This window comes from Phoenix dactylifera, chromosome 16, assembly GCF_009389715.1.
Source record: "Phoenix dactylifera cultivar Barhee BC4 chromosome 16, palm_55x_up_171113_PBpolish2nd_filt_p, whole genome shotgun sequence".
NCBI classification, from domain to species: Eukaryota; Viridiplantae; Streptophyta; class Magnoliopsida; order Arecales; family Arecaceae; genus Phoenix; species Phoenix dactylifera.
In genome coordinates this window covers 10,281,466-10,304,677 of record NC_052407.1, presented here as the reverse complement: position 1 = coordinate 10,304,677, position 23,212 = coordinate 10,281,466, and the positions used below count along the sequence as shown (strand labels likewise).

Here is a 23,212-nt window from a genome sequence, read left to right as displayed (position 1 = left end):
ACCTTTTGAGCATCGATGAGGTACGTATCATATTACCATTTGCTTGTGTTTGTCAGTACTTTTAATATGCGATATAGTATAAAACTGAAATGGACCTTTTGTTTTGCAGGTTATTTGGGATCCCCATCATCGGCTTCGGGGAGATCGCTCATATATTGATATCGCATTTTTTAGTGGCTCCATCAAGTGCCTTGATATCATAGAACCCTATCATCCAGAAAGGGTTCTTAGACAGTTTGGTCGTATTCAGACCATCCCTCGAGCGCCACTAGCCCCTACGCGAGCCAACAGAGGTTCCACAGCAGGCTCGTACCGGATACATTACTCCTATATGGATCAGCTTTGGGAGCGGTGGGAGGACCACGTGCTGAGCCAGGCGAGCAGGAGCCACCCAGTTACCCGGCCATCAGACAGCGTACCGGGATACATGGAGTGGTATCTCCGTATCACGCACGTTGCAGTTCAGCCTCCTCATCTGCGCTCGAGTACTCATTCTGGAGCTAGGGGAGGTCATGATGATGCTGACATGCACCGGCGGCGTAATGCAGATGCACTCGGTATCAGTACCGACATTGTACGGATGGGTCCCTCAGAGGCTACGTCACTAGGTGCCGGGCACCTATTTCATGCTATTTGTCAGATGCATCAGTTACTTCTGGGTGATGAGCCTGGCCCGAGTACAGCACCCTCTCATTCGGATCCAGCACCCTCTCATTCGGACGTACAGCAGTACACGCGTCGACGACGGCGTCATAGGGATTGATGATGGAGCCTTTGTAATCTTTGTAAAGCCTTTGATATTAATGAAAAATATATATTTTTGGTACATTTACGTGTAATATTTGTAAAGCCTGGCTCGTTCTATTTTACACAAATATAACAGTGCACATAACAATCAATCTAACAATGCGAAGACAGATATTTTTTGATTTATATTGATGATGGAGTTTCACAGTACATGACTCTAAGAGCCCAAAAAAATTTACAACTTTCAAAAATTGTACATATATAAACAATCAATCTAACTCTGCAATGCAAGTTAAGGTTCAAAGAGAACATCCTCATGATCTTTCAACATTTTAAATACATAGCTAACATAACTGTTGCTTATCAGAAAATCCGCCTCAATCATCAAAGGCAAACATTTAAAAGATGCTCTACCACCCCCTTAATTTCTCACTCCCCCAAATAAAGCGCGCAGCCTATTTGCGCTTCGCTCACCTGACCAAGAACATCACAGAGCCCTCTTTTCCAACAAAAGAAATGATAATGCCTGCTCAAAAACAAGAAAGTGAGATGGTGCAATCAGAAGTTCTTCCCCATGATACACTTCACAAGGTCTAAGATGCGAAAATAATCATAAAAAAGAGATGAATGTTTACCCTCCAGCCCATCACGACTATAGCGGTTGCTACCTGAAAGATTATTACATGGACTTCCACCAATAACCAGATCAAACCCACCAAATGTGTTAATCATCTGCTCAAGCTTGTCACCGTTAAGTTCTTGTACATCAGAAAGGTCTATTAGTTCCCCTGTTTGATTTGTTTGCTCCCACCAGCTCTTAAGTATGTTTCTGTTTACATCTGAAATCTCAACGGAAACAACAGTCTTCATATGTTTACATCTGTTTACAACTTTCAAAAATTATACATATATAAACAATCAATCTAACTCTACTGTCTCGCTAATTATAACATTAGGTGAGATGCTCTCTTTGAACTGTTGAATCCGGGCTTCATATGAATTTTCCCATCCGGTAGCACAAGGAAGATGATATTTTCGCCAGTTGGTCGCTACTGGCGGAACGGGATGTCCCGGCAACAAGAACACCTTCAAAATTAGAAATAAGAAAATATTAATAGCTACAAAATTATAAATAAGCAAAATTTAATAAGCAAAATTAAATATTCGCAAGTGTTGTGAACGTAGTACCTCAACAAAATGATTTCCATTTACGAATCCGATAGCGATATCTTTGCGGGATAGAAGAGGTACTGGCACAGAACGGAGAGGTAGGAAGGTCAGACATTGTTGCAACGAGAGATGGTATAGGACAACATTATAGCAGGATGCTATAAGATGACCCATGTCCGGCATAGTCATCCATCTGTCATATGGTGGACAATCATCATAATATGATAATGCATGAGTGATCTCAGCAAACGTCCCTTCCACACCATATAATGTGCGATAGTGGTCCGAATGACATTGCAACTCTTGCAATAAATCCTTCCTAACACGCACCCAGTCATCTTCTCCAAATCCCAGTAAGTCAGCTATTGCCCTAAATCCGCAATTCCCATCAGCTTTTACATCCTTGATATGCTGGATGTATGGTCTCAAGGCAGAAGGAATAGCATCAATATAGATAATGGGCGTATGTGACTGGGCTCTAGTACGAAAAACCTGCAAATAATATCAAATGATAGAAAATATGTAACAATGGCAGAAATATCCAAATAGTTATCCGTCTCAGCACATCCCGTACCGGCACGGCACGTCCCGACATATCCCGTATCGGCACGGCACGTACCGACATGTCCCGTATCGGCACATCTCGGCACGGCACATCCCGTATCGGCACATCTCGGCACGGCACGTCCCGACATGTCCCGTATCGGCACATCTCGGCACGGCACGTCCCGACATGTCCCGTATCGGCACATCTCGGCACGGCACGTCCCGACATGTCCCGTATCGGCACATCACATACCGGCACGGCACGGACCGTCCCGTAGACGTTGTGATACCTATTGTAAGGAAATAAATATTTGGTACTTACCTTTTGCTTGGGCCGCCTCTTTTGAATCTGAGTAGATGGATTGCGGATGGTAACTTTCTCAACACCAGGTGAATAACTATCCTGTCCAGATAGAACCAACTCAAACGCAGACGGGTCACGTCGAGTAGACGTATCAACCTTCATTGAAGCGCGCCCACGTGAACCGGTCTTCCGTTTTGCAGGCTCTAAAAGAGGTGTACTATCTGGACTTGCAATCTCTCGTAACTTCTTGATCATCTGCAATTGAGAAGCCCCATCTAACTTCTTGAATCGTAGCGCAATCAAATCTAACTCTGCATCACAACTCAACTGAATTGGCTGCACGGGGGGGGGGGGGGGTAGGCAGAATATCAAGTTTCCTCCAATGAGGATCTATGCAGTCGAGAGAAATGGGCCGACCTTCCACCCTGTACCGCGCAATCTGGTGAGCACATGGTATACCATGTGTGCGTCGAATAGCGCACCCACAATTTGAATCATCAAACCCAACTGAATTGGCTCGTTTCGATTGGGCGAGGACATGATTTAACGCACTTATAGATATGAAACCTCGCAACTCTTTGAATTCAGCTGGCTTGAAGTTGTGCTGCACTACCAATAAACTCTTCTCCAATGAGGCTTTAACGGAGCTGTGCTGCAACTCAATCAATCCATGTATTCTAGTCCAAGATGACTCGAAACTTCCTTGGCTTGATCCAAGCTGCTTTTTGAGCTTTGCATGTGCACTCTCGACCCTAGTAAACAAATGAAAGTTAGATATAACAATTGAGGCAAATTAAAATTAAATGAGTCTTTATTTGTGATACCTATTTGTCGTCACATTTCCGTAGTGCCTGCATGTATCCGTCCACGCCGCAACAAATCTTTCCTTGTATTTGCTCAGCCAAGTATCTGACACATACTGTAGTGCATCTGGATAGGTACCGAACTCTCTCTGCAGTGCACTCCAGTGATCATTATACTCGTCTTCCGTGGAGGACAGCACTAGTACATTCCAACTCATAATAAATTTATCCCATTTCTCCTTCAATTCGAATAATTTTTTGCACTTGGCCAAAACATTCCTACTAATATGCCATCTACATAATAAATGTCTAGCAGTAGGAAATACTCTATGAATTGCATTCATCAAAGCCAAGTCTCTATCTGTAACAATCAACTCAGGCAAAACATCATCAGCTATGACACTGCGCAATCTCTCTAATGCCCAAGTATAGCTTTCTTCCCACTCAGAATTTAAGTATACAAAAGCAATTGAAAATGTCATGTCAGTAGATGTCACCCCCACAATCTCTAAGAGCGGAAGACGATACCTATTCGTCTTGTACGTGCAATCCATTATCAACACACGGGGAAATGCACGGAACAAATCAATGCTGCCAGGGTGTGCCCAAAATAAGTCATGCACAACATCCGTATTAGTACAATTCCTATGCCACTCAATATATTTAGCCTCTGATAATTTACCTAATAGATGTTGCATTTCAGACCTCCCGGCTTTCTCTGCAACCTTAAACCGTTGACGTACATTGTAGATAGTCTTGATAGTCGTAACATTGAGGGCATCTCTTTCCTTCAATGTGGATAATATGTCCTTTGGACGAACCAAACTCTTCGACATATCCACTAACAATTCCGTCTCCTGCTCAGATAATCTCCCTGCATATGAGTGCCCCTCCAGATTCTCTGCAGCGGGATGATTGTGCACTCCACATACGACCAGTAATATCCAATCATCCGCAGTATCCAATTTCTTTCCTCTTAATGCAAAAGGGCATCCACACTTCTTTGTCCCACAGGCAGTCTTTATTCGCTTTTCTTTTTTGGTTCAGTACGTCCCACCCCTCTCACAACCTAACGTAATTCTGGGTTTCTTAGAAATGGTACCTGCATCGGATGATTTGATTACAACAACAAAACCATTTCGCCTCCCAGCTTCACGACACCAATTACACAAGTCCTCTCTACTCTTGAAGATCTATACATTAAACAATTTATGTAAGTACACAGTTGTAAAAATAGCTCGCTAAACTAATACAAAATTGCACAATACATTATAATACCTGGTAAGTTGTAAATTCGCTTGTGTAATCCAGTACAAATTCTGATCCAATTATACTCGATTCGGTTGTAGCATAGCCCTACATATAAAATAATTTATCACCAAGAATTAATGAATCAGAGGATCTGTTCGGCACAAAATTCAGCACGGCACGTGATTTGGCACCAGAAGGCTTCTGTTCGGCTGCACAGTGCCGAACAGAAGGCTTCTGTTCGGCTGCACGGAGCCGGACAGAACCCTTCTGTTCGGCTGCACAGTGCCGGACAGAAGCCTTCTGTTCGGCACTGTGCAGCCGAACAGAAGGCTTCTGTTCGGTTGAGGGTTGCCGAACAGAAGGCTTCTGTTCGGCACTGTGCAGCCGAACAGAAGCCTTTTGTTCGGCGATCCAGTGCCGAACGGAGCACGAACCGTGAAAAAAAAAAATTTTCGAAACAAGGTGGAACACGTACCTTTGCGGCCGAATCTTCGTCCCAAATCACTAGTTGCTTGTCCATGCTTCGAATGGGGCTTAAATCTCCTTCAAAGATCGCCTAAACGATGTAAATGGATCGAGGGGTTTAAGGGGGGTTTGAGGGGGGCAAGGTTTTTTTTCTTTTCAAAACGAAACGGAGGAGGAGGAGGGGGGGTGTACTGAGAAAATTTCAAGGGCAATATGGTAATTACACTAAAGGTTAGTTTGGGTATTTTCTTTTTGGTTTTTGGGGGGTGTCCTTAGCAATAGGGGGGTGTATATAGAACCACCCCGTCGAGAAAGAACGCAAATCTCCAGCCCGCAGAAATGACCGTTACGGCCTCAGTGGCATCATCGTGTATTTCTACAAATCCAGGGGCCATCTTTCAAATATCTTTTAAGTTTCCCAATATTCGACCGTTAAAAATAATTCCAAAAAGAAATTTCACCATTGGCATCTCCCCTTCCCCAAAATCCTCCCCATTACTTGTTTTTTTCTCTTCTTAAAGTCCCTCACTCCCTCCCCCCAGTCAAACCTTTTGAATTCTTGGGCTATTGTGGTGGTCTTTGGTGGTTGAGAATCTTTATTCTGAAATGAATTGGTCTTCTTTCTTCTGTTTTTTTTTGTAGTCTATAGCGTAATGTGAATGGAAGAGACGCAGAATGCTCTGTTCTGCTACTTTGGTTAATGTTTTCAAATCGGTTGAGGGAATTATGTAACAACAATCATTGCACAGCAATTTCTTTCGAATTATATTTTCTTCTTGAACCATTTTCTTGTGTCCGTTTTGCAATTTCTTTCTAAGTCGACATAAGATGGTGTAGATGCATCTGAACAGTACAATTCAAGAGTTCTAGGGACTTTTATGATGGCTGGATTACAATATAACAAGCGGTCCCCAATCAATAATTAAGATGACTAGTTTTTATTCTTTAGTTTTGGACCACTTCAATGATTCTTTAACCCTGCAGTACTAATTTGAAACCAGATTTACCTTGATATGGGGTTGAAACAAGTGCCTAATTTGGGAGGATAAAGCTAATTCTTTCTAATTTTGGAGAGCACAATTTCATGCTTTTGGTTCTTTCTACAATCACAAGGATCTAGTTGCTTGTAGAGATTGTTCAACTCCTCTGGCTTGTTAAAGGAGTCCAAGAGTCAATAGCATCCTTTTCTTAGAAGGAGGATTGCAGCTCTTTCTAAATCATCAAAGGGACCTCCCCCTCCCTTCCAAATAAAGAGTAAATTGCAAGCTAAGCAAGCATCTGCAATGGATTACTTCCGAAATGTCCAAAGGAGTCAGCTTTGGTTCAAAATAAATGAGAAGGCATACAATAAAATCATATAACCTTTTATTATTTCCTCTGATTAAATACATCGTCCACACTAACCAACGAATTTAAACAAGAATAAAGAAGGAAATGGCTCAACTAGGTTTACACAGAAATGAGAACACAAAACCATGGGAAACCAACATGGTGACGACGATGTAACGGTGGTTAAGCAGAGACGCAGCCCTCCCTCTTCTTTGCAAGCTCTCAGACATTATCTGGCCCTTTTTTCTTCTCATGGGCAGGAGATGAAGACTCGACGGCGCCCGGAGGGGGCTGGGGAATGCCGTAAACTTGCGCGTCCACGCCGGCGCGCGCTTCCTTCCTTGCCTTCGCCTTCCCAAGAAAGAAGCAGCCGAACCCGAGCAAGATGGCGAAGATAATAAGAGGGAGGGAGATGACTATAACAAAGCCCATCTCTGCTCCTTCTTCCAATGGGACTCAAGAGTTCAAGGTAGAGAGGCTATATAAAGGGATTAAGGCTTGATGGAAGTGAGGAAGCTGGTAGAGAGACGATGGAACCAGAAAAGGTGTTGATGAGTCTCTCTAGACACAGCAGGAAGGAGAGAGAGGATCCAGACAAGGTTGGGGTGTGAAGCGCTGCTTCCAAAGCTAAAAGCTGAATAAATAGACAAGGGAGCCTCTGCTTTCTGCTTTCCAGATGCATGGATAGAGAAGTGGCATCTCTCATGGCCGGACAGCAGCACAACGCTACCATGTGACCGTTACCCAACGTTCGAATGTGATTGTAGTTTGGCAGTATTAGTGAGAATGCCTAGGTGCAGCCGATATATATGGTCGTCACCTTTCTCCACTTGATATTAACTATTAAATAGTTTCAAACCAGAACTTAGGACTCCTCTCTTAGGGGAAGAGGGAAAAATGTACAGAAAATGTTTTATATTTGATTTGATTTTTTTTTAAAATAGCTATTAAAATAAGATTTTTATATTTTAAGAAAAAAATCTATATAGAGGATATTAGAAAATTTCTATTGCACCGACTGAGCATTGAGATATTTTTTATTTTAAAAATATCTTTAGATAAAATGAACTAAGATCTTTTCCTTTATTAAGGACGTAATTGGTATTTTACATAATTTAATCAAGAAAGTAGATGCACAACAAAATATAAGTTACTCTAGAATATATCAATTTCTATGGTTAACCAAATATGCAAAACCTACTTTTCTAGATATTGTATATTTAAGCATCAACTTTTCAAAAAAAAATATTCTAATAAAAAAAACTTTCTGTGAAATATTTTTGTATCTAAATTATTAGTGATTATTACTGGATCCACCTATCCAATATTCGAATGCGACCAACCCAACCTAGCTTTGAAATAGACATCACTGGCATTCACAACATTGTGGATATTACAGAAGGAGCATAACAACCAAATCCTTCGATCACTCTTGCAAAAATACTTTCAGCACCATCAAACAGAACCATTGCACTCCAGTAAACTGGAGTAGTGTGCTTACTGACAAACAGGCAAGCACAGTATCACCATCTTAGCCAAGCTGCAATTCTCCGAGATCATGCGTGCCTCTAGTACTCTTATTTTTCTTTTCTTTTTCTTCCCTCCACTGTACTCGTTCTGGATTTCATGTAACAAGTGAGATCATCTGGGTGGGCTTAGTCCCCCCCCCCCCCGGTCAAAACATAAATCCTCCTGGACTCCGACCTCAGGCTACGTGGCAGCATCGGTCCATGCAGCATCACCTGGTGAACAAGCCAGGCAGCTGAGGCCTAAAATTTCACCTTTGTTAACAAATTCATCTGAAGGATTTTCACTTTTGTATGAGCATGTTTAATCCCAAGAATTCGCCATATAACTTCTTTTCTCAAAAACGTAATGAAATCCACTAAATAAGATCCACCCTAGTAAAAGGAAAAGCCAGCCTAATGTATGTATCGACAAAACAAGATCATCATAGGATGAGAATAATTCACAAAATATCTCTCTTATCGTGCAAAAAGAAAAAGGCAAGGAAAAAAAAGGAAAGAAATAATGCAATAGAGATCAGAAAACCTCGTCTACAGAGGTACCATGGCATTTTAGATTTCTGTATTTACAAGATATAATTGTAATGTATAATTGCAGTATGAAAAGTGGCGTAGTGGAATTTACTTGCAAACGGCTGCTACCTTCCTTCGCTTATGATCTCATCCAACAAAGGGGGGTCCGAGGGTGAAGGCAAGTGCTCTGTATCAGATACCATGGTTATGTTTGAATGTATGTTGGTCTGGATATTTTCAGATTTTATTATCGAGTGCTTTGAAAAGCCACTGCTTGCAAAATTTTTACTGATATCATCGAACTGCCAGTCTGTCAAATAACCAGGCCTTGTTGTGACTTCACAGACCTCAATATCACCTGCCAGCATGGCCACCACCCTTGACATGGGCGGGCGTAGCATCGGCGATGCTTGAGTGCACAGAAGAGCTACATTGATAATGCGGATGGCCTCTTCTTCATTGAATGATGATAACCATGGGTCCACCATCTCCAGCTCGCGCCTGTTCTCCCGTAAATTCCAAGCCTATGGAAAAGAGATTGATAAGAATTATATGACGATATCTATGCATGCATGGTGTCCTTTGATCTTTTACATGCACAGATGGGGAAATGATTTATCACCATGCACAAAGTTAAACAATACCAAGTAAAAAGTTAGATTGTAATGGTACTTCGGCTAAAACAGATTGATGTAAAGAATTACATGGAGCAATACCAAGTCATTAATGCTAACCAAACTGAGAATTATTTAATTTAGATTGCAAACTGACTATATATGATCATTGATGGAGCAACATGGGAACTACAGGGTAGAAAAACAGACCTACAGGTCACCCTGAAAGTAACATGACAGCAGTTGATATGATTTGCAAGTAGCTTAAAATTGTCAACCTACCCATTCAAGGAGATAAACTTTCTCTGCTTCAAGACTCTGATCTGAATTAGGCCTTCCAGAGAGAACCTCCAAAACTACGACTCCAAATCCAAAGACATCGGCTTTTTCTGTGAGATGCCCTCTCATTGCATACTCCGGTGCAAGATAACCACTAAAAAAGAGAAAAAATAGTCGCCATAGTAATAACTCATGTTAGAAATGATATCGAAACAGAATGTTCTGTCGGTGCACTTAATTTAAGTAGATAGCGATCAATAGATAGCAAGTGAATGCGGATGAAATCCAGCAATTTAAGCAGTACTGATGCAGGCATCCTTACATTGTACCAGCAACTCTTGTGCTAATATGAGTCATCTTATCATCATAAAGCTTTGCGAGACCAAAATCTGATATTTTTGGGTTGAGATCAGAATCAAGCAGAATATTGCTGGCTTTGACATCTCTATGTACAATTCGGACGCTTGACTCCTCATGAAGATATGCTAGACCTCTTGCTGCACCCAAACATATTTCGAAGCGAGTGGTCCAATCAAGGTGCAAGTTGTTGTCACCTGTAATGCAGCAACAATCAAATGCATGACTTAATGGGTCTGCAGTGCCTTGTTAATAAAGATTGTGCACCTTATTTCCTGAATAGTGTAAGAACTCTACATCTGAAAAATAGACGAATTTTGAGTGTCTACTAAATTGTACCAAAGAGTGCCTGATCCAGGCTCCTGTTTTCTAAGTATTCATAGACCAGGAGCCGCTTGCCTCCCTCGATACAGCAACCATACAACTTCACAAGGTTTCGGTGCTGCACTGCAGATATAGTTGCAATTTCTGTCATGAATTGGCGCTTTCCTTGGCGAGATGCTACCGATAATTGCTTCACCGCAACAATTCTTCCATCAGAAAGTATACCCTGCAAAATATTATATAATTTTTTGAGGAAAAATTCCTCAACTCAATTCAACTAAGCCTTAACCCCACACTAGTAGGGGCCGGCTACATGAATCCTTTTCCTCCATGCCGCCCAGTTTCGGGCCATGATAATTTTTTGATGAAAAATATAAGGTATAATGTTGCAACTGTATTGTGCTTGAACTAACTTATCCCTGCTCAATGGTCATGGTAATGTTCCGTCAATTTAGTATTAATGTATCAGTCAATGACGTCACTATTTTAGAAACAAGAGGTTTCAAACAAACCCATATATTCCTGCAAAGGTGCAGCAATAAAATTTCGAGAAGCTTTTTGGAAATTAAAAGATACAAAAAAGTCTGATAAGTTCATTCCAATAAGAATAAGCCTGATATGTACATTCCATTAAGGAATGATATCTTCTTTAATATAGAAGGATTCATGAAGTTACTAAATTAAAAATCTCATGGATGCTAAGTGCTTCCCATGATAATCTATTGATCAGGAGACATAGATCTTGCCAAGGTATGCATGTTAAATTCTGATGCTCGTTTACATGCATGCTTATGTTAGGCTCCGTATATAAATATTGAGCAATTCGGTGGTTGTCAGCCACCATCCAAGATTGAATCTGGTACTTCTCCAATGGAAAGTTGGCATGCCTACCAGCTGAGATTACAACTATTGGCAACTTGGCACTAGACCTTTTTCACAGACTTATTGTCTAGTTTATGGATCTTTAATCATCATATTCCAAATTATGGATACATGGATAGTTGATTTTGTACATAACTAGATATCATCTCTCTGAGTTTGAAAGTTGTTGGCCATGACCATATCACTATACATATTTCTGCTGTGCAAAACAAAAAATGCTATTTGACATGCATTATATGTACACTGACATGGAGTCATGAAAATAAATTGGTTTATAGACACAAATTGGTTTATAAAGTGTTTAGTCCTACATCCTTAATATATTGGGAAGATTTAGGGTACTTAAATAGGCCAAAGATCCCAATTGACAATTCCTAGCTAGTTTTTTTTGGGTGAAATCCTGAGTCTTTACAAATGGTATCAAAGCCGACTAAGCCAGTGGCCCATGCACGACTAGAGGACATTGCAATACAGGCCCATATGTTGGAGAATGGGATAGTCCAACATCAGGTAGGCAAATGACTTTAGGTGGCCCTAAATACACATGGGCCCATCCTACTATCAGAGTAAGCTTTTAGGGTCAATTAGTTAACATGGTATCAAAGCTCAGGTTTGCTTGAGGTCACGAGTTCGAATCTCCTCAGTGGTAATCATTTATTTAATTATCCCGTTCTTGTCTTAGGGCTGGATTGCTAACACCTTGGGCCCTCCCTTGGTGAAGATATCAAGTCTTAAACATCAAGACTTAAACAGGGAGAGCATGTGAGGTTCCATGTTGGCTTGAATTTAGTTCCGTATTAGTCGTGTCCTAGTGAAATCTTGGGTATGTAAGTAGGACAAAGAATCCCAAATAATAACTTCCGGCTAACATTTTTCAATGTCCACCTGGATGATTTCCTGGTTCGTTATAGGTTGCGCACCCTTCTTTTGTTTGGAGGAGGTTCCACGTTCAAATATCAGAAAGTGTCTCCTAGTGTCTCTGATAGGTAATTCTTGCATTATTTCTTTGATATGAGTAGTGGCACTATCATCAATGTTCTTTAAAAGGAAAGAAAAAGGGAAAAAAAAGAAAAAAGAAAGATGTCGTGGACTGTTACTCACCTTAAACACAGGACCAAATCCTCCCTCTCCTAGCTTATTAGCAGGACTGAAATTTTCTGTAGCAGTTTTCAGTTCCATATAGGTGAAAGTGTCTGGTCTGGCACTAATTTCTAGCAGATCTGCATTATAAAGGAAGAAACAAGTTATAACCATCTTCTGTTCACTTCTAGTATTAGTCAATATATCTCTGAAGACTATTGAAAGAAGTTGCACCTTCATCATCATCCATGCCTAATCTTCTCCTCTGTCTATATATAAACATGACAAGAAGAGTAAATAGGACTAAAGCCACAGCACCAGCTGCAATGCCAACGATCAGACCTGTCCTCTTATTTGTTGAATGAGTAGATGGTGGTTTATTACTAACAGTAGGGGTGAAGTCTGGACAGTAAATTCAGAAATAAGAAGCTGATATGGACATTTTACTAATAATTAATTATTAAATTTGAGTGTTTGTAATTACCGGAAGGAGATACGCTAATAGCTGATATGGATGAGCCATAGTAGCCTTGAGTTGGCACACAGCATGTACCCTTTCCAGACCAAAAGAAATGGATTTCTAGAAAGTTATTTGTCACTGGTGCAGTGAACTCTTTCACGACGGCTTTAACGGATCTCTCCCCAGCTTCCTTTCTAATATCAAAGTCCTTCTCTTTTAGATTACCCTGAAATAAAAGAAAAATTCACACACTCAGATATTAATTCGTGTAACCATTCACAAGACAGAGATGGCATATATCGAGATTTGTAATCGCTTATGTTGATAAGCATTGATTTTTATGATACTTTAAGTATGTCTACTTGGTAGGTTAGTGGGAACTAAGTAATGCTATAAAATGCTGCACTGATGATTGAGAAAACTCCATCTTTGCTTATCCAATCTATCAGTTTAGCTAATACATTTTTCGATCATTCATCTGCTAGAATTGACTAACAGCCATAATATGAGCCATGCTTCAAGGAGAATATACAGCTGATAAAAAGTAGGTAATTTCATAATCAAAAGTTTAATCTAATATATTAAAGTGATATTTGTAGAAAGACCCATGCTTCCTAAATTAGTGACACATACATTACTTTTGTTTTTTACCCTGGAGCTACTGAACAGCTAAATCATCCATCTATGAAGACATCATTAGAAAGATAACTATTCCTATAAAGTTTTCATGAGTTCCAGGACACCATACTACAATGTTAAGCAGTTGCGCATAAGAAGTCTATTATTATTGTTGCTTTCATTATTTAAATCATGCTGATATGATCTCATTATTAGTGTATATTTGAAACAATATTTGAAACACAAAAGATTTGAGCACACTTACCTGTATATAGATATCAAAAACTCTCCTCCCAACACTTTTCCAAGTAGGTGGATTGAGGATTTGTGTCTCGGCAAAATTCAACTTTATAGTGTAATTTCCATTCTCAAGCCCAAGACCATAGTATCTTAATGATGATGGAGATAGCCTTGCAGACTGGTACAGCTCTGATTCTAGAGTGTTTGAGAACTGAGATGCACTGTCCAGTATATAATCAGCAGTCGAGGCGTCCATAAAAGTTCCAACATTGCTAACTGCCCAGTTATTTGCGTCAGTTACGTAATAAGATGCCGATGTGAGAGATTTGCGGTCTATTTCATACACAGTTCCATCAGAGGATGTTATGGTTTTATTACCACCACACGTTATAGCAAAGGAAGAATCTGCAAACCAGTGGATGAAAAATAATTATTTTTAGGCAGCAACTAATGATAAAAAAGCAATAAGAGCAACTTACAAATTGGTGATCCACGATTGCAAGGTATATCTTGCTGAAGACAATTCAATCCTGAAGGCAAAACACTGTAGACATAACAATGCAATGGCAACACTTCAGAAGACAAAAGATTTAGTGCTGCAGAAGTTCTAATGGTTATTTTATCAGTGGTAGGTACCTGCTGTTAGAACTATCAACCACAAAGTTGTTGGCCACCAAGTTCCTGTATGATACAACAAAGGGAGTTCACAATCAGTGGTACTACGACATGTGGAAGAAATAATATTCTAAAAACAAGGAGGTAGTGTCGCAACTACTACCTAAGTGATCACAAATAATATTAGTTAAATGCCTTGTCCCCGCTGCTGAGGCAAGAGTATGTATGTATATACACATGCACACACATGTGCGTGCGTGCACACACACAGATATATGCACACACATACGTATATACATACATACATACATACATACATGTGTATCTATGTGTGCATATATATGTATGTGTATATTTTCAGCTGAACTTGGTTTTACTTGAATAGATCTCCATTCAGATTTGGTAAGGTCCGCATTGGATACGAGGATTCAACATTGATGATTCGAATAGTTGGTTGTGATCAACTACCTCGAAACTACTTAAAATCCAAAAATTATGTAATTTGGTTGTGATCACATTCAATGGCTTGGATCATTGATGTCAAACTAGACATATGATTAGATCTGAGTGAGTATAGCTAAGTCTAGCTATATATATATGTGTGTGTGTGTGTGCATGTGTGTATGTATGTATAGTTTGAACCAAGAAAGAAATATTGAAGGAACTTTTTGAGATCATGGTGCTCACAATTGCAAGATTTTTGGACTAACAGAAATCACTATTTTAAATGGATTTGGCTGTTCCAAATTCAGAAGGATTGAGGGGGTTGACAGGCATCCTTACCCTCCAACTTCTCCTTTCTGTTGCCTCTCCAAACTACAACTCACATCAGTGTGGCAGGTATCACCTAGATGGGGTATTTTGGCATCCTAAGTGGTCTAGATTAGAATAGAGCTGTTTCTAATTATAGAAGAACGATCTTGATGATATGAAGTTATCGTTCTACAATTGAATTGTTTATTGTGAGGTCACGCATATGGAGCCAAATTTAGATCTAGACTCTACTCTCGATGTTTGGTCAGATTGTTCATATCATCTCAGTCCTGCTTCTTCACAATATACTCGAGAATATCCGATACCATGTACAGAAAGAGAAAGTATCCTGGTCCTTCAAGAATGATTAAGCTGCAATTGATACTTTTAAACATTGTATTATGACTATATAGTAAAAGAGAGAGGTTTTCTGCTTTTCCAACATACAGATTCAAATTTTGTTGGCTAACCCAAGAAGGAAAGCTTCCTGACAGTTGATTATATGATAGGTCTCTGCAAGGAAAGACACAATTTGTCATCAACAGCATGAAAACAGCAAAAAGAAAAGAAAGCGTATTGTAAAGTCATCAAGTAACATTAGTCTAAATTATTGAAGGAATCATAAAATAATATGCTTAAAGAATTCAATCAGATGAACATTCTTCTGTGCATAATATCGTAAACACTAAACAATTTAAATGGAAGATAAGGATCTGAAATAGGATAAGAAGGATTGAAAGATTTTGTTATAATCAGATTTGTATGTAAATTAAGAAGAATTAGATGAACATACACATTAAGAAGTGAGGTGCTTTTGCTGGCAGGCAAGCTACCAGAGAGGCTATTGTTCCCAAGAAATCTGCAAGAGAAGACATTAAAAGAATAAAACAGGACTTTTTTGTTAAGAAATGAACAAGGAAAAAAACTCCATAGGGTAGGCATTTTTTTAGGAACAAGTGTATGTATATAATTTTTAAATGAAGACATCTATTTTCCTTACAAGTAGCTGAGCAAACTCAAATTGAAGAGAGATTGAGGAAGTTGGCCTGTCAAATTGTTAAAGCTCAGATCCCTATTGAAGTAAATTTAGAAAAGAACAAATAGATTTGTTATTAGTACACAGACTGAATTATATGAACTCATATATAGAAGATATCGTCAATTTAACACAAGTCATCAAGATGAATAACACATGATTGTAGCCGACTTACAATATTAGCAAACTAGTGTAGCGGGAAAAGTCCGATGGAATAGAATCAGATATCCTGCTATTCCTCAAGACTCTGTAAACATTATATAATGATGTTTACTGACAGAATGGCATAGAACGAAATGAAACATGATAGCAAATTGTGCAGTTGAGATGCATGAACTTACAAGTTGGTTAAGGATGTTAAATTACTGATAAATGCTAAAGTTGAGCTTCCATTTGATATGTCACCTAGCCGTCTGCATTGCCACATATATAGATCATGAATGAAGTAAGCATGTTTCAACAAAGGTGTGGATGCATATCAAGTCGATCAATGTATAATGACTATATGTTGTTGGCATCATTTGAAAGCATTTTCACAGTGATGCTACTAAGACATCACATCAGCTTTTACTATGGATCACAAATTAATCTAATATATTGCTGAGAGCTAACAGAACTAGAAGTAGATGAAATAACTTACAAATCTGTCAAACTCGTGAGACTAGAAAAACTTGAAGGGATCGGGCCTTCAAAAGAGTTGCCTTGCATCCTCCTATAATGAAGATTCAAGAATTAGTGGCTAAAAGGAAAATTTATTGTATATCAGGATAACGATATGTTTCATAGGCAATGTTACTTCCTGCGGCTTCCAAAAAATCAAAAAATTAACTACAAATGCGAAATGTAATATGTGACAATTTTTTGTTGCTTTTTTTCACCAATGAAGCATAAGAAGTCTTTCACATGACCCCGTTTGCAATTTAACAATACATCTAAATATGTAATATGTCATTTGATGAAATCTTTCAGCTCATTTTCGGCTCCCCTTTGCACATAAGTATAGGTGAACCTTGCTCTCAACAACAACCTAGTTGAAGAACATATATGTTGATGAATTTATAGATACTGGTATAGCACAATAAATATAAAATGAGTCTTCCTTTTGCCTCCTTGAGGCTTGCTATTACTTTTTCTTGTTTTTTTTCAAAAAATTTGGGTAGGTTCCGCCCTCCCTTCCTCTCACTGCCCCCCCTCCTGAGGCAGAGAAAACAAAAAAAAGAAGAAAAAGATAACATGGACTTGCAACATCATAAGAAATATGATATAGACATCAAATGAAACAAATTGATATCAGATTTCAAGGGCATCCAATGAAATATCATTTCTTAATCTTACAAAGTGGTTAAGTTTGTCTCGCTGAAGTCCGGTATTTTGCCCGTGAAATTATTGTCCGATGCCCACCTGAAATTACAACAAAATTAGCGGAGGCCAATTTGAATTTGTACAGCCAATTTTTGCACACATAGTATATGAGACTTACAAAGTCTGCAAGTTCTTGAGACTTGATACAGTTGATGGGAACTCACCACCTAGTCCACAACTATTTATGTACCTGTTCAAGAAAGCATAAAGCCATAAATCATAAGGCCCATGTCAATAATTTTCCATTTACAAACATAAAACATGGTGCTTAAAGGTAATCAGAAGCTAACAATTGCTGGAGATTGGTCAAGTTCCCGAGCTCAGAGGGGAGCGAACCACTGAAGTTATTGGTACCTATGCTCCTGCAGAAGTTTACGCAAAATCAAATGCCTTGTTCTTTGTCATCATTTTCATGCCAAAACAATTTAATATCATGAAAAACTGCAGTATACCATTGGCTTCCCTCCTTGTCATGACACCCCTCTCTACTTGGAGAGCTCCAGGGTTTGAACCCTGGAGGTGGTACCATATTTCTCAAGAAGAAGAAGAATATCTCTTCAAAATTTGTCCATAACCTGTTTTGCTTATTGATATTCTTCTTACAGATATTACATGAAACATGTTGTTCTATGTCATTGTCTAGGAGTAGTTAGAAACACAAAGTTTCAGACATCTCAACCAACAAAGAAAAGATCTACATGCAACAAAATTATTAAGACTAAGTGTTATATTAGTAACTTGCTATCTGACCAGTATAAATTGAACAATAAAAGCATTAATAATTTGTTGCTTGTTTCTTACAATGAGATGAGCTTTTGAAGCTTTCCAAGCTCCTTTGGAATAGTCCCTGATAATGCATTTGTACCGACAGTCCTGGTGATGAATAAATGGAAACTATGGTGAGGACAACAGAGAAAGCATAGATGCTTTAAGAAATCACTACTTCAAATGAGCTTGTCACTGATCTTACAAGTATTGCAACTCGGTCAAATTCCCAATAAATGCTGGTAACGTACCAGTCAAGTAGTTCTGAGACAAAATCCTGCAAAAATTGTCATCCTGTCAAAATCGCTAGAAATGACACAAATGCCAACTAAATACTTTCTTATGGTTCCTTAGGTATTTCATTTTCTTGTTCTCACTGTGGTGTAGCAGTAGATCATCTGAATAGAGTCTTAACATTTTCTCACTTAAAATTTGATTTAACACTAGCATTTAGTGTCAGATATATTTAACATGTAAGGGCACTTGAGGAATGCCAGATCTAAACACTTTCTTAGACGCAAGTCAAGTCATATACATAAGATGCACACCTAGCATGTCCCTGATTTTTCTGTAAGGTCCACACCAAATTGATGATGTCATAGACCTTCTGAATGTAACTAGCACAACTAATGCACATGCTATTCGAGAAATATTAGATGTTCATGTTACAACTTTTACCCACACCAACTTGTGGATCTAGCATTTCTTAAAAAAATCATCCCTTTAATTTAATTGGAAGTTTGAGATAGTGAGTGGCCATACAAATTGTTAAGGTACGTCAAGTTTTGCAGCTCCTCCGGGATTGTGCCTACCACATCGATGGCATATACTTTCCTGCATACAAACATGTTAACAAAAATAAGCATAAAAGAGTGTTATAGCAAAAACAAAGCAAACTGTTAATTTGGAGAATGAAGCAGTTTGCTCCCTAATACATCTTAAACAAGAGTCCTTGACAAATCTAGATGCTAATTTTCCAGATTTTTTTATGCAAACTAGTTAAATGTAGTAGCTCTACAGAAATCAATTAGATTACTTGATTCGCTATCAGCTATCTTTATGGGAAGAAGATAAGATGTTAATTGGGCAATAGCTCAATAGTCACACCAAGGTACGTCGTCTCGATACCAGGCCCCATATCGGTGCCACTTTGTCACTGTGTCGGTACGCTTAGTATGGAAGCCGATTTGGTGTACCAAGTATCAGTACGCCTCATGTACCATGTACTGGTACTATACTATATGCCCCGAACTGTTCAGTTTGGTGCGGTATGGCATACCACACTACACTCTTTTGTCCAAACCCTCATATCTTCCTCTAAATGGAAGAGGTCCATTGTTGAATGTTGGTTGACAAACAGTAACATTTCGGGCCCGTTCTTCTCTAAAGGGTAAAAAACTAAACTTAGAAATCTATATTTTTCTGGATAAGTATTTCTCAAGCAACATTTAGATAAGAAAATAATTTACCTATATTATTTTACGCATTGGAAAGTAGATACAAAGTCTGTTACTCATATTTTTTTGCGTTACTACTTTCCTAGATAAGTTGCTAAGATCTATCCATATTTTTCATAATCTCCTTTATTATATAAATATTATTATATTCAATAATATTATATTATGTATATTATTTATAATATATTATAGGTTTAGGGTATTCTAGGAATAAAATTAAAAAAATATTTTCACCGGCTGATGGAGAAATGATTGGCTCACCTCCTAAGTGGTTAAGACTGTCCTCCTATTTTATGAGCAAATGCTACCTATGAAAAAATAACTTACCCACCTAAAAAAAGAGGAGAACATGGGTAAATTGGTCAATGAAAAGTTGACCAACTTTTCTATGATATTTACCTAGCAAACAACAAGCCCTCATGTATGGAGTGTCAGGCTTGAAGAATCAGAAGTGCTCTCAGTTCAGCCTGACTTTAACCAACACTAGTATACACTTGCCCACACTTAACTCCAATATAACTTCCCCACTCATCATGTTCTTTGTCGATGAAGATGACCCGAGGCATTTTGATCTTTCCAACATAATTCATTTTTTCTTATAAAAAAGTAAAATAGAATCTTACTTGTTTCTAATGGGATAGAAGTCCTAGAATAGTCCCTCTCATCCAACTATCAACTAATATCATGAATTCTTTTATTCAAATATCTTGGGCTGATCATAGCTTAAGTTATAATCCTAAAGCATATTGCTGTATTCTTATCTTTATTTATGAGAACAAGTTTTTTTTTTTTTGATGATAATGGGAGGCTAAAAGAAGCCACCCAGCTTTTATTAATAAAGATAAAAGAATTTACATCTTGGAAAAGAGAACAAGATCAGTTAAAAAAAGATAAAGGATAAATAATAAGAACCTCAATAAAAATCAAACAATAAGAAGAGAGTAAGGAATATTCTTGATTTTGTTCCAAATTCTTCCAAAAGCTGGTAGTTTTTTTTTTTTGAATGCATGGAATAGACCACTCATTGAAATTATGAAGACCAGCATAAGCAACCACAGAATAATTGCAGGGACTATTTTATCTTATTCCAAAAAAAAATCTTCAAGGATATTTTGTATAAAAATCCATTTGATTATTGATTTTGCAAAAAAAAATCAGATTAATTTCCTTAAAAATTACCCATATTTTAGGATATCCAAAAAATTTTACTCCAACACACTTGTTTAGACAAATTTGCTGAACTAACTTAGGTTCCTAAAGAGAGAGATGTTTGGGCATACAGCTTGGTGATGTGGCATGTGGTCTTATTGTTGTAGCTGCAGTCACATTTGACCGCCGGGTTGAAGTCGGAGCCGTCAAAATCGGTGGAGTCGATGGCGGCGCCGCTGCATGGCTCGCCGCTGATGTTCCATTTCGCCGACTCCTTCAGCCCCCACCTTCCCAGTATCGCGTTCAACGCCTCGACTGCAACGCCACAAAAAAAAAGAGACAAAATCCACATCAGCAACAACGCACGTACACTATCTGATCTTCGGAACACGTTTTTCCCATGAACCAGCGTGGTAGGTCGAGCAAAACTATTTGTTTATCTACTTTAGATTTCCTTTTGCACGCGTTTTTTTCACACGGCCTAAACAATTCACCGATCGAATTTGGCACAAAGTAATTGGTTAAGTTCACTGCCGTCGGAGATTCGCGAAGCGCCACGTCGGTTTAGAAAGGCAAACATTTTACCAATGAAAATCTTGACACGAAACAATATCTACCCAAGAATAATAAGATATTCATGTACCAAAAAAAAGAATAATAAGAAATTCTCTTGCAATCTCAAGTGTTTTTTTCTCTCCTCAAAGAAATCTTTTCTCTACTAACAATGGAGAATAAATAGACAAGAAATCCTTTTTTTCTACTTGAGAAGTGTTACATCGTTTTTGATCTATAAAAAAGAGAAGTGTTCGATGGTTCTTGCAGTTTAATTTCTTTGAGTTGGCATGCATACCTTCGGATGGGACGGTTGTAGCTTTAGCTCTGGATCTCTCATCAAGGAGGAAGAGATAAAGAATGCTAAGAACAAAAGCTGGCAAAGAAAAGACGGAAGCTTTCTTTGGCACCATCACCATCTCTCTCTCTCTCAGGAGTGGCAAAATTAAAATGCTTGGAGGATTCTTGGCCCCTTAATTTGTCTTGGTAGCATCCTCTTCAATTTATAAAGGTTGAGAGAGCGAGAGAGAGAGGGGGGAGAAGCGGTGGGGAGAGAAGAGTGGGTTGTTGGTTGCTTACATCCTCGTAGCGTCAGCTTTTAAAACTCTACCCTGTACTCCCCTCTCTCTCTCTCTCTCATGATTACGTTACGTTATGGTACGGTCGTGATACGGAGCAATGAAACTTGGACCGAGTAAAGGAAAACCAACGCAGCCGAACCCTTGATGTTGCCTTGGGGGTCGTTGGATTTAGTTTCAAAATATCAAGCTACCTATTTCAATTTTGGCTTGTTTTCCTCATGACATCATATGATTGATATTTGACCGGCATTTTTCTCAACTCAACCTAGCCCTCACTTGAAGCAAGTTGATGTAGGTCAAGCTAACTCGATCGAATTCGATCAAGCATGATTGATATTAGATTACGTGGAGTTTGCTCGAGTTCCCTTGTGTTACGGACAAAATTATTGCATTGCATTAAGGTTAGCTAGTTTAGAAATTGAATAGGGTACGGATAAGATTATCCTGACCCAATAAACCTAAATGGAAGAACTTTCTTTTTATTGTTGCAAGTTCAATTCTCAGCAGTCAATGATCATGAAGGCAAAGACTTAGGGTGGTGGTGCATTATGGGCAGGATAAGTCTCGATGTTCTCATTTGTGAAATGACGTCTTTTGAAAAATCCCTGCGAAGATTCTCAGCTGATAGGTGTGTCAATGGACAAGTCCTTATCAATCAACCACCTTGTCTGCCATCTCAATCTACTAGACTCGGAGTCAAGGATTTATCTCTTATAAACCAATCCCTTCTAACCAAATGCTTATAAACGAATCCCTTCTAACCAAATGTTTATAAACTAATCCCTTCTAACCAAATGGGGATGAGGGTCCCTCAAGAATGACCCGGCCCAAGGAGAAAAAAAGTGGCCGCCAAGGTGGTAGCCCAGTTGGAACGGAGCTCTACTTCTAACTAAGCGGTTCCAGGTTCGAAACGCGCGGGCGTCGATTAATTGTGGGGACCGGATGCCCCTAGCCTGGACGCGGGGTCTAGAAGTGCTACTGGTCGGCTGGTAGCCTTGGTGGTGCCAGGTGTGACGTACTCACACGTGGTGTTCGTGCCGGAGCCCTGTGGGGTAACTGAGCCGGGGCCACGGGTGGGGAGGATATGAGTAATATATGGCTAGGGCCTGGTGAGCTAGGCCTATACCAAACGGTCATTCTACCTGAATCGAACATAGTCCTGGCGGGGGCGGGGCCCGGTTGGGGCTGCTACGCGGGGTGGGCTTGTCCCTCCTCCCCCTACCTCCTTTTTCTAAGCAAAAAAAAAAAAAAAAAGGAGAAAAAAAGTGCATAGGAATTATTACAAAAAAATCATGCTATTAACCTGATAGAAGCTTAAGAGAAGATGTTCAAAACTCTGGCACAAGGAGATAAATTCCCTCCAACCATTTTGGAACAGGATTCCTCATGAAATTGGGAATATACATGAAACAAGTTTTGGAAGCTCAATTGACT

General features: G+C 39.1%; 2 protein-coding genes across 2 annotated transcripts; both read right to left on the bottom strand.

Annotated features, from left to right (window-relative positions):
• Positions 1–1,039: 1,039 nt before the first annotated feature.
• LOC120104069 (DNA (cytosine-5)-methyltransferase DRM1A-like) lies at positions 1,040–1,643 on the bottom strand. The gene is made up of 2 exons (XM_039114477.1): positions 1,383–1,643; positions 1,040–1,273 (listed from the first exon to the last, which is right to left on the bottom strand). Exons 1-2 carry the CDS (start codon positions 1,615–1,617, stop codon positions 1,218–1,220), a joined length of 291 nt encoding a protein of 96 aa, XP_038970405.1. The 5' UTR covers positions 1,618–1,643; the 3' UTR covers positions 1,040–1,217.
• Positions 1,644–8,658: 7,015 nt separating this feature from the next.
• LOC103722528 (probable LRR receptor-like serine/threonine-protein kinase At1g56140) lies at positions 8,659–21,770 on the bottom strand. Its single transcript, XM_039114475.1, has 24 exons — positions 21,496–21,770; positions 20,777–20,960; positions 18,802–18,873; positions 18,245–18,316; positions 18,076–18,147; positions 17,565–17,636; positions 17,393–17,464; positions 17,248–17,313; positions 16,553–16,624; positions 16,254–16,325; positions 16,088–16,159; positions 15,877–15,948; positions 15,670–15,735; positions 15,324–15,389; positions 14,145–14,189; positions 13,988–14,052; positions 13,534–13,913; positions 12,675–12,876; positions 12,425–12,592; positions 12,212–12,330; positions 10,244–10,454; positions 9,870–10,101; positions 9,551–9,701; positions 8,659–9,178 (listed from the first exon to the last, which is right to left on the bottom strand). The coding sequence occupies exons 1-24, from the start codon at positions 21,614–21,616 to the stop codon at positions 8,780–8,782; spliced, it is 3,123 nt and encodes a 1,040-aa protein (XP_038970403.1). The 5' UTR covers positions 21,617–21,770; the 3' UTR covers positions 8,659–8,779.
• Positions 21,771–23,212: the final 1,442 nt, after the last annotated feature.

Bases quoted from the DNA above. Each gene is read 5' to 3' on its own strand.
- LOC120104069 (XM_039114477.1), bottom strand. From the start codon at position 1,617: ATGAAGACTGTTGTTTCCGTTGAGATTTCAGATGTAAACAGAAACATA. The intron at 1,274-1,382 runs GTAAACATTCAT...GTTTTTGAGCAG, and splicing joins TAGTCGTGATGGGCTGGAGG to GCATTATCATTTCTTTTGTT.
- LOC103722528 (XM_039114475.1), bottom strand. From the start codon at position 21,616: ATGGTGATGGTGCCAAAGAAAGCTTCCGTCTTTTCTTTGCCAGCTTTT. The intron at 14,190-15,323 runs GTATGTTGGAAA...TGTATCATACAG, and splicing joins AGCCAACAAAATTTGAATCT to GAACTTGGTGGCCAACAACT. The intron at 10,455-12,211 runs GTGAGTAACAGT...AATATTTTGCAG, and splicing joins GATTTGGTCCTGTGTTTAAG to GGTATACTTTCTGATGGAAG.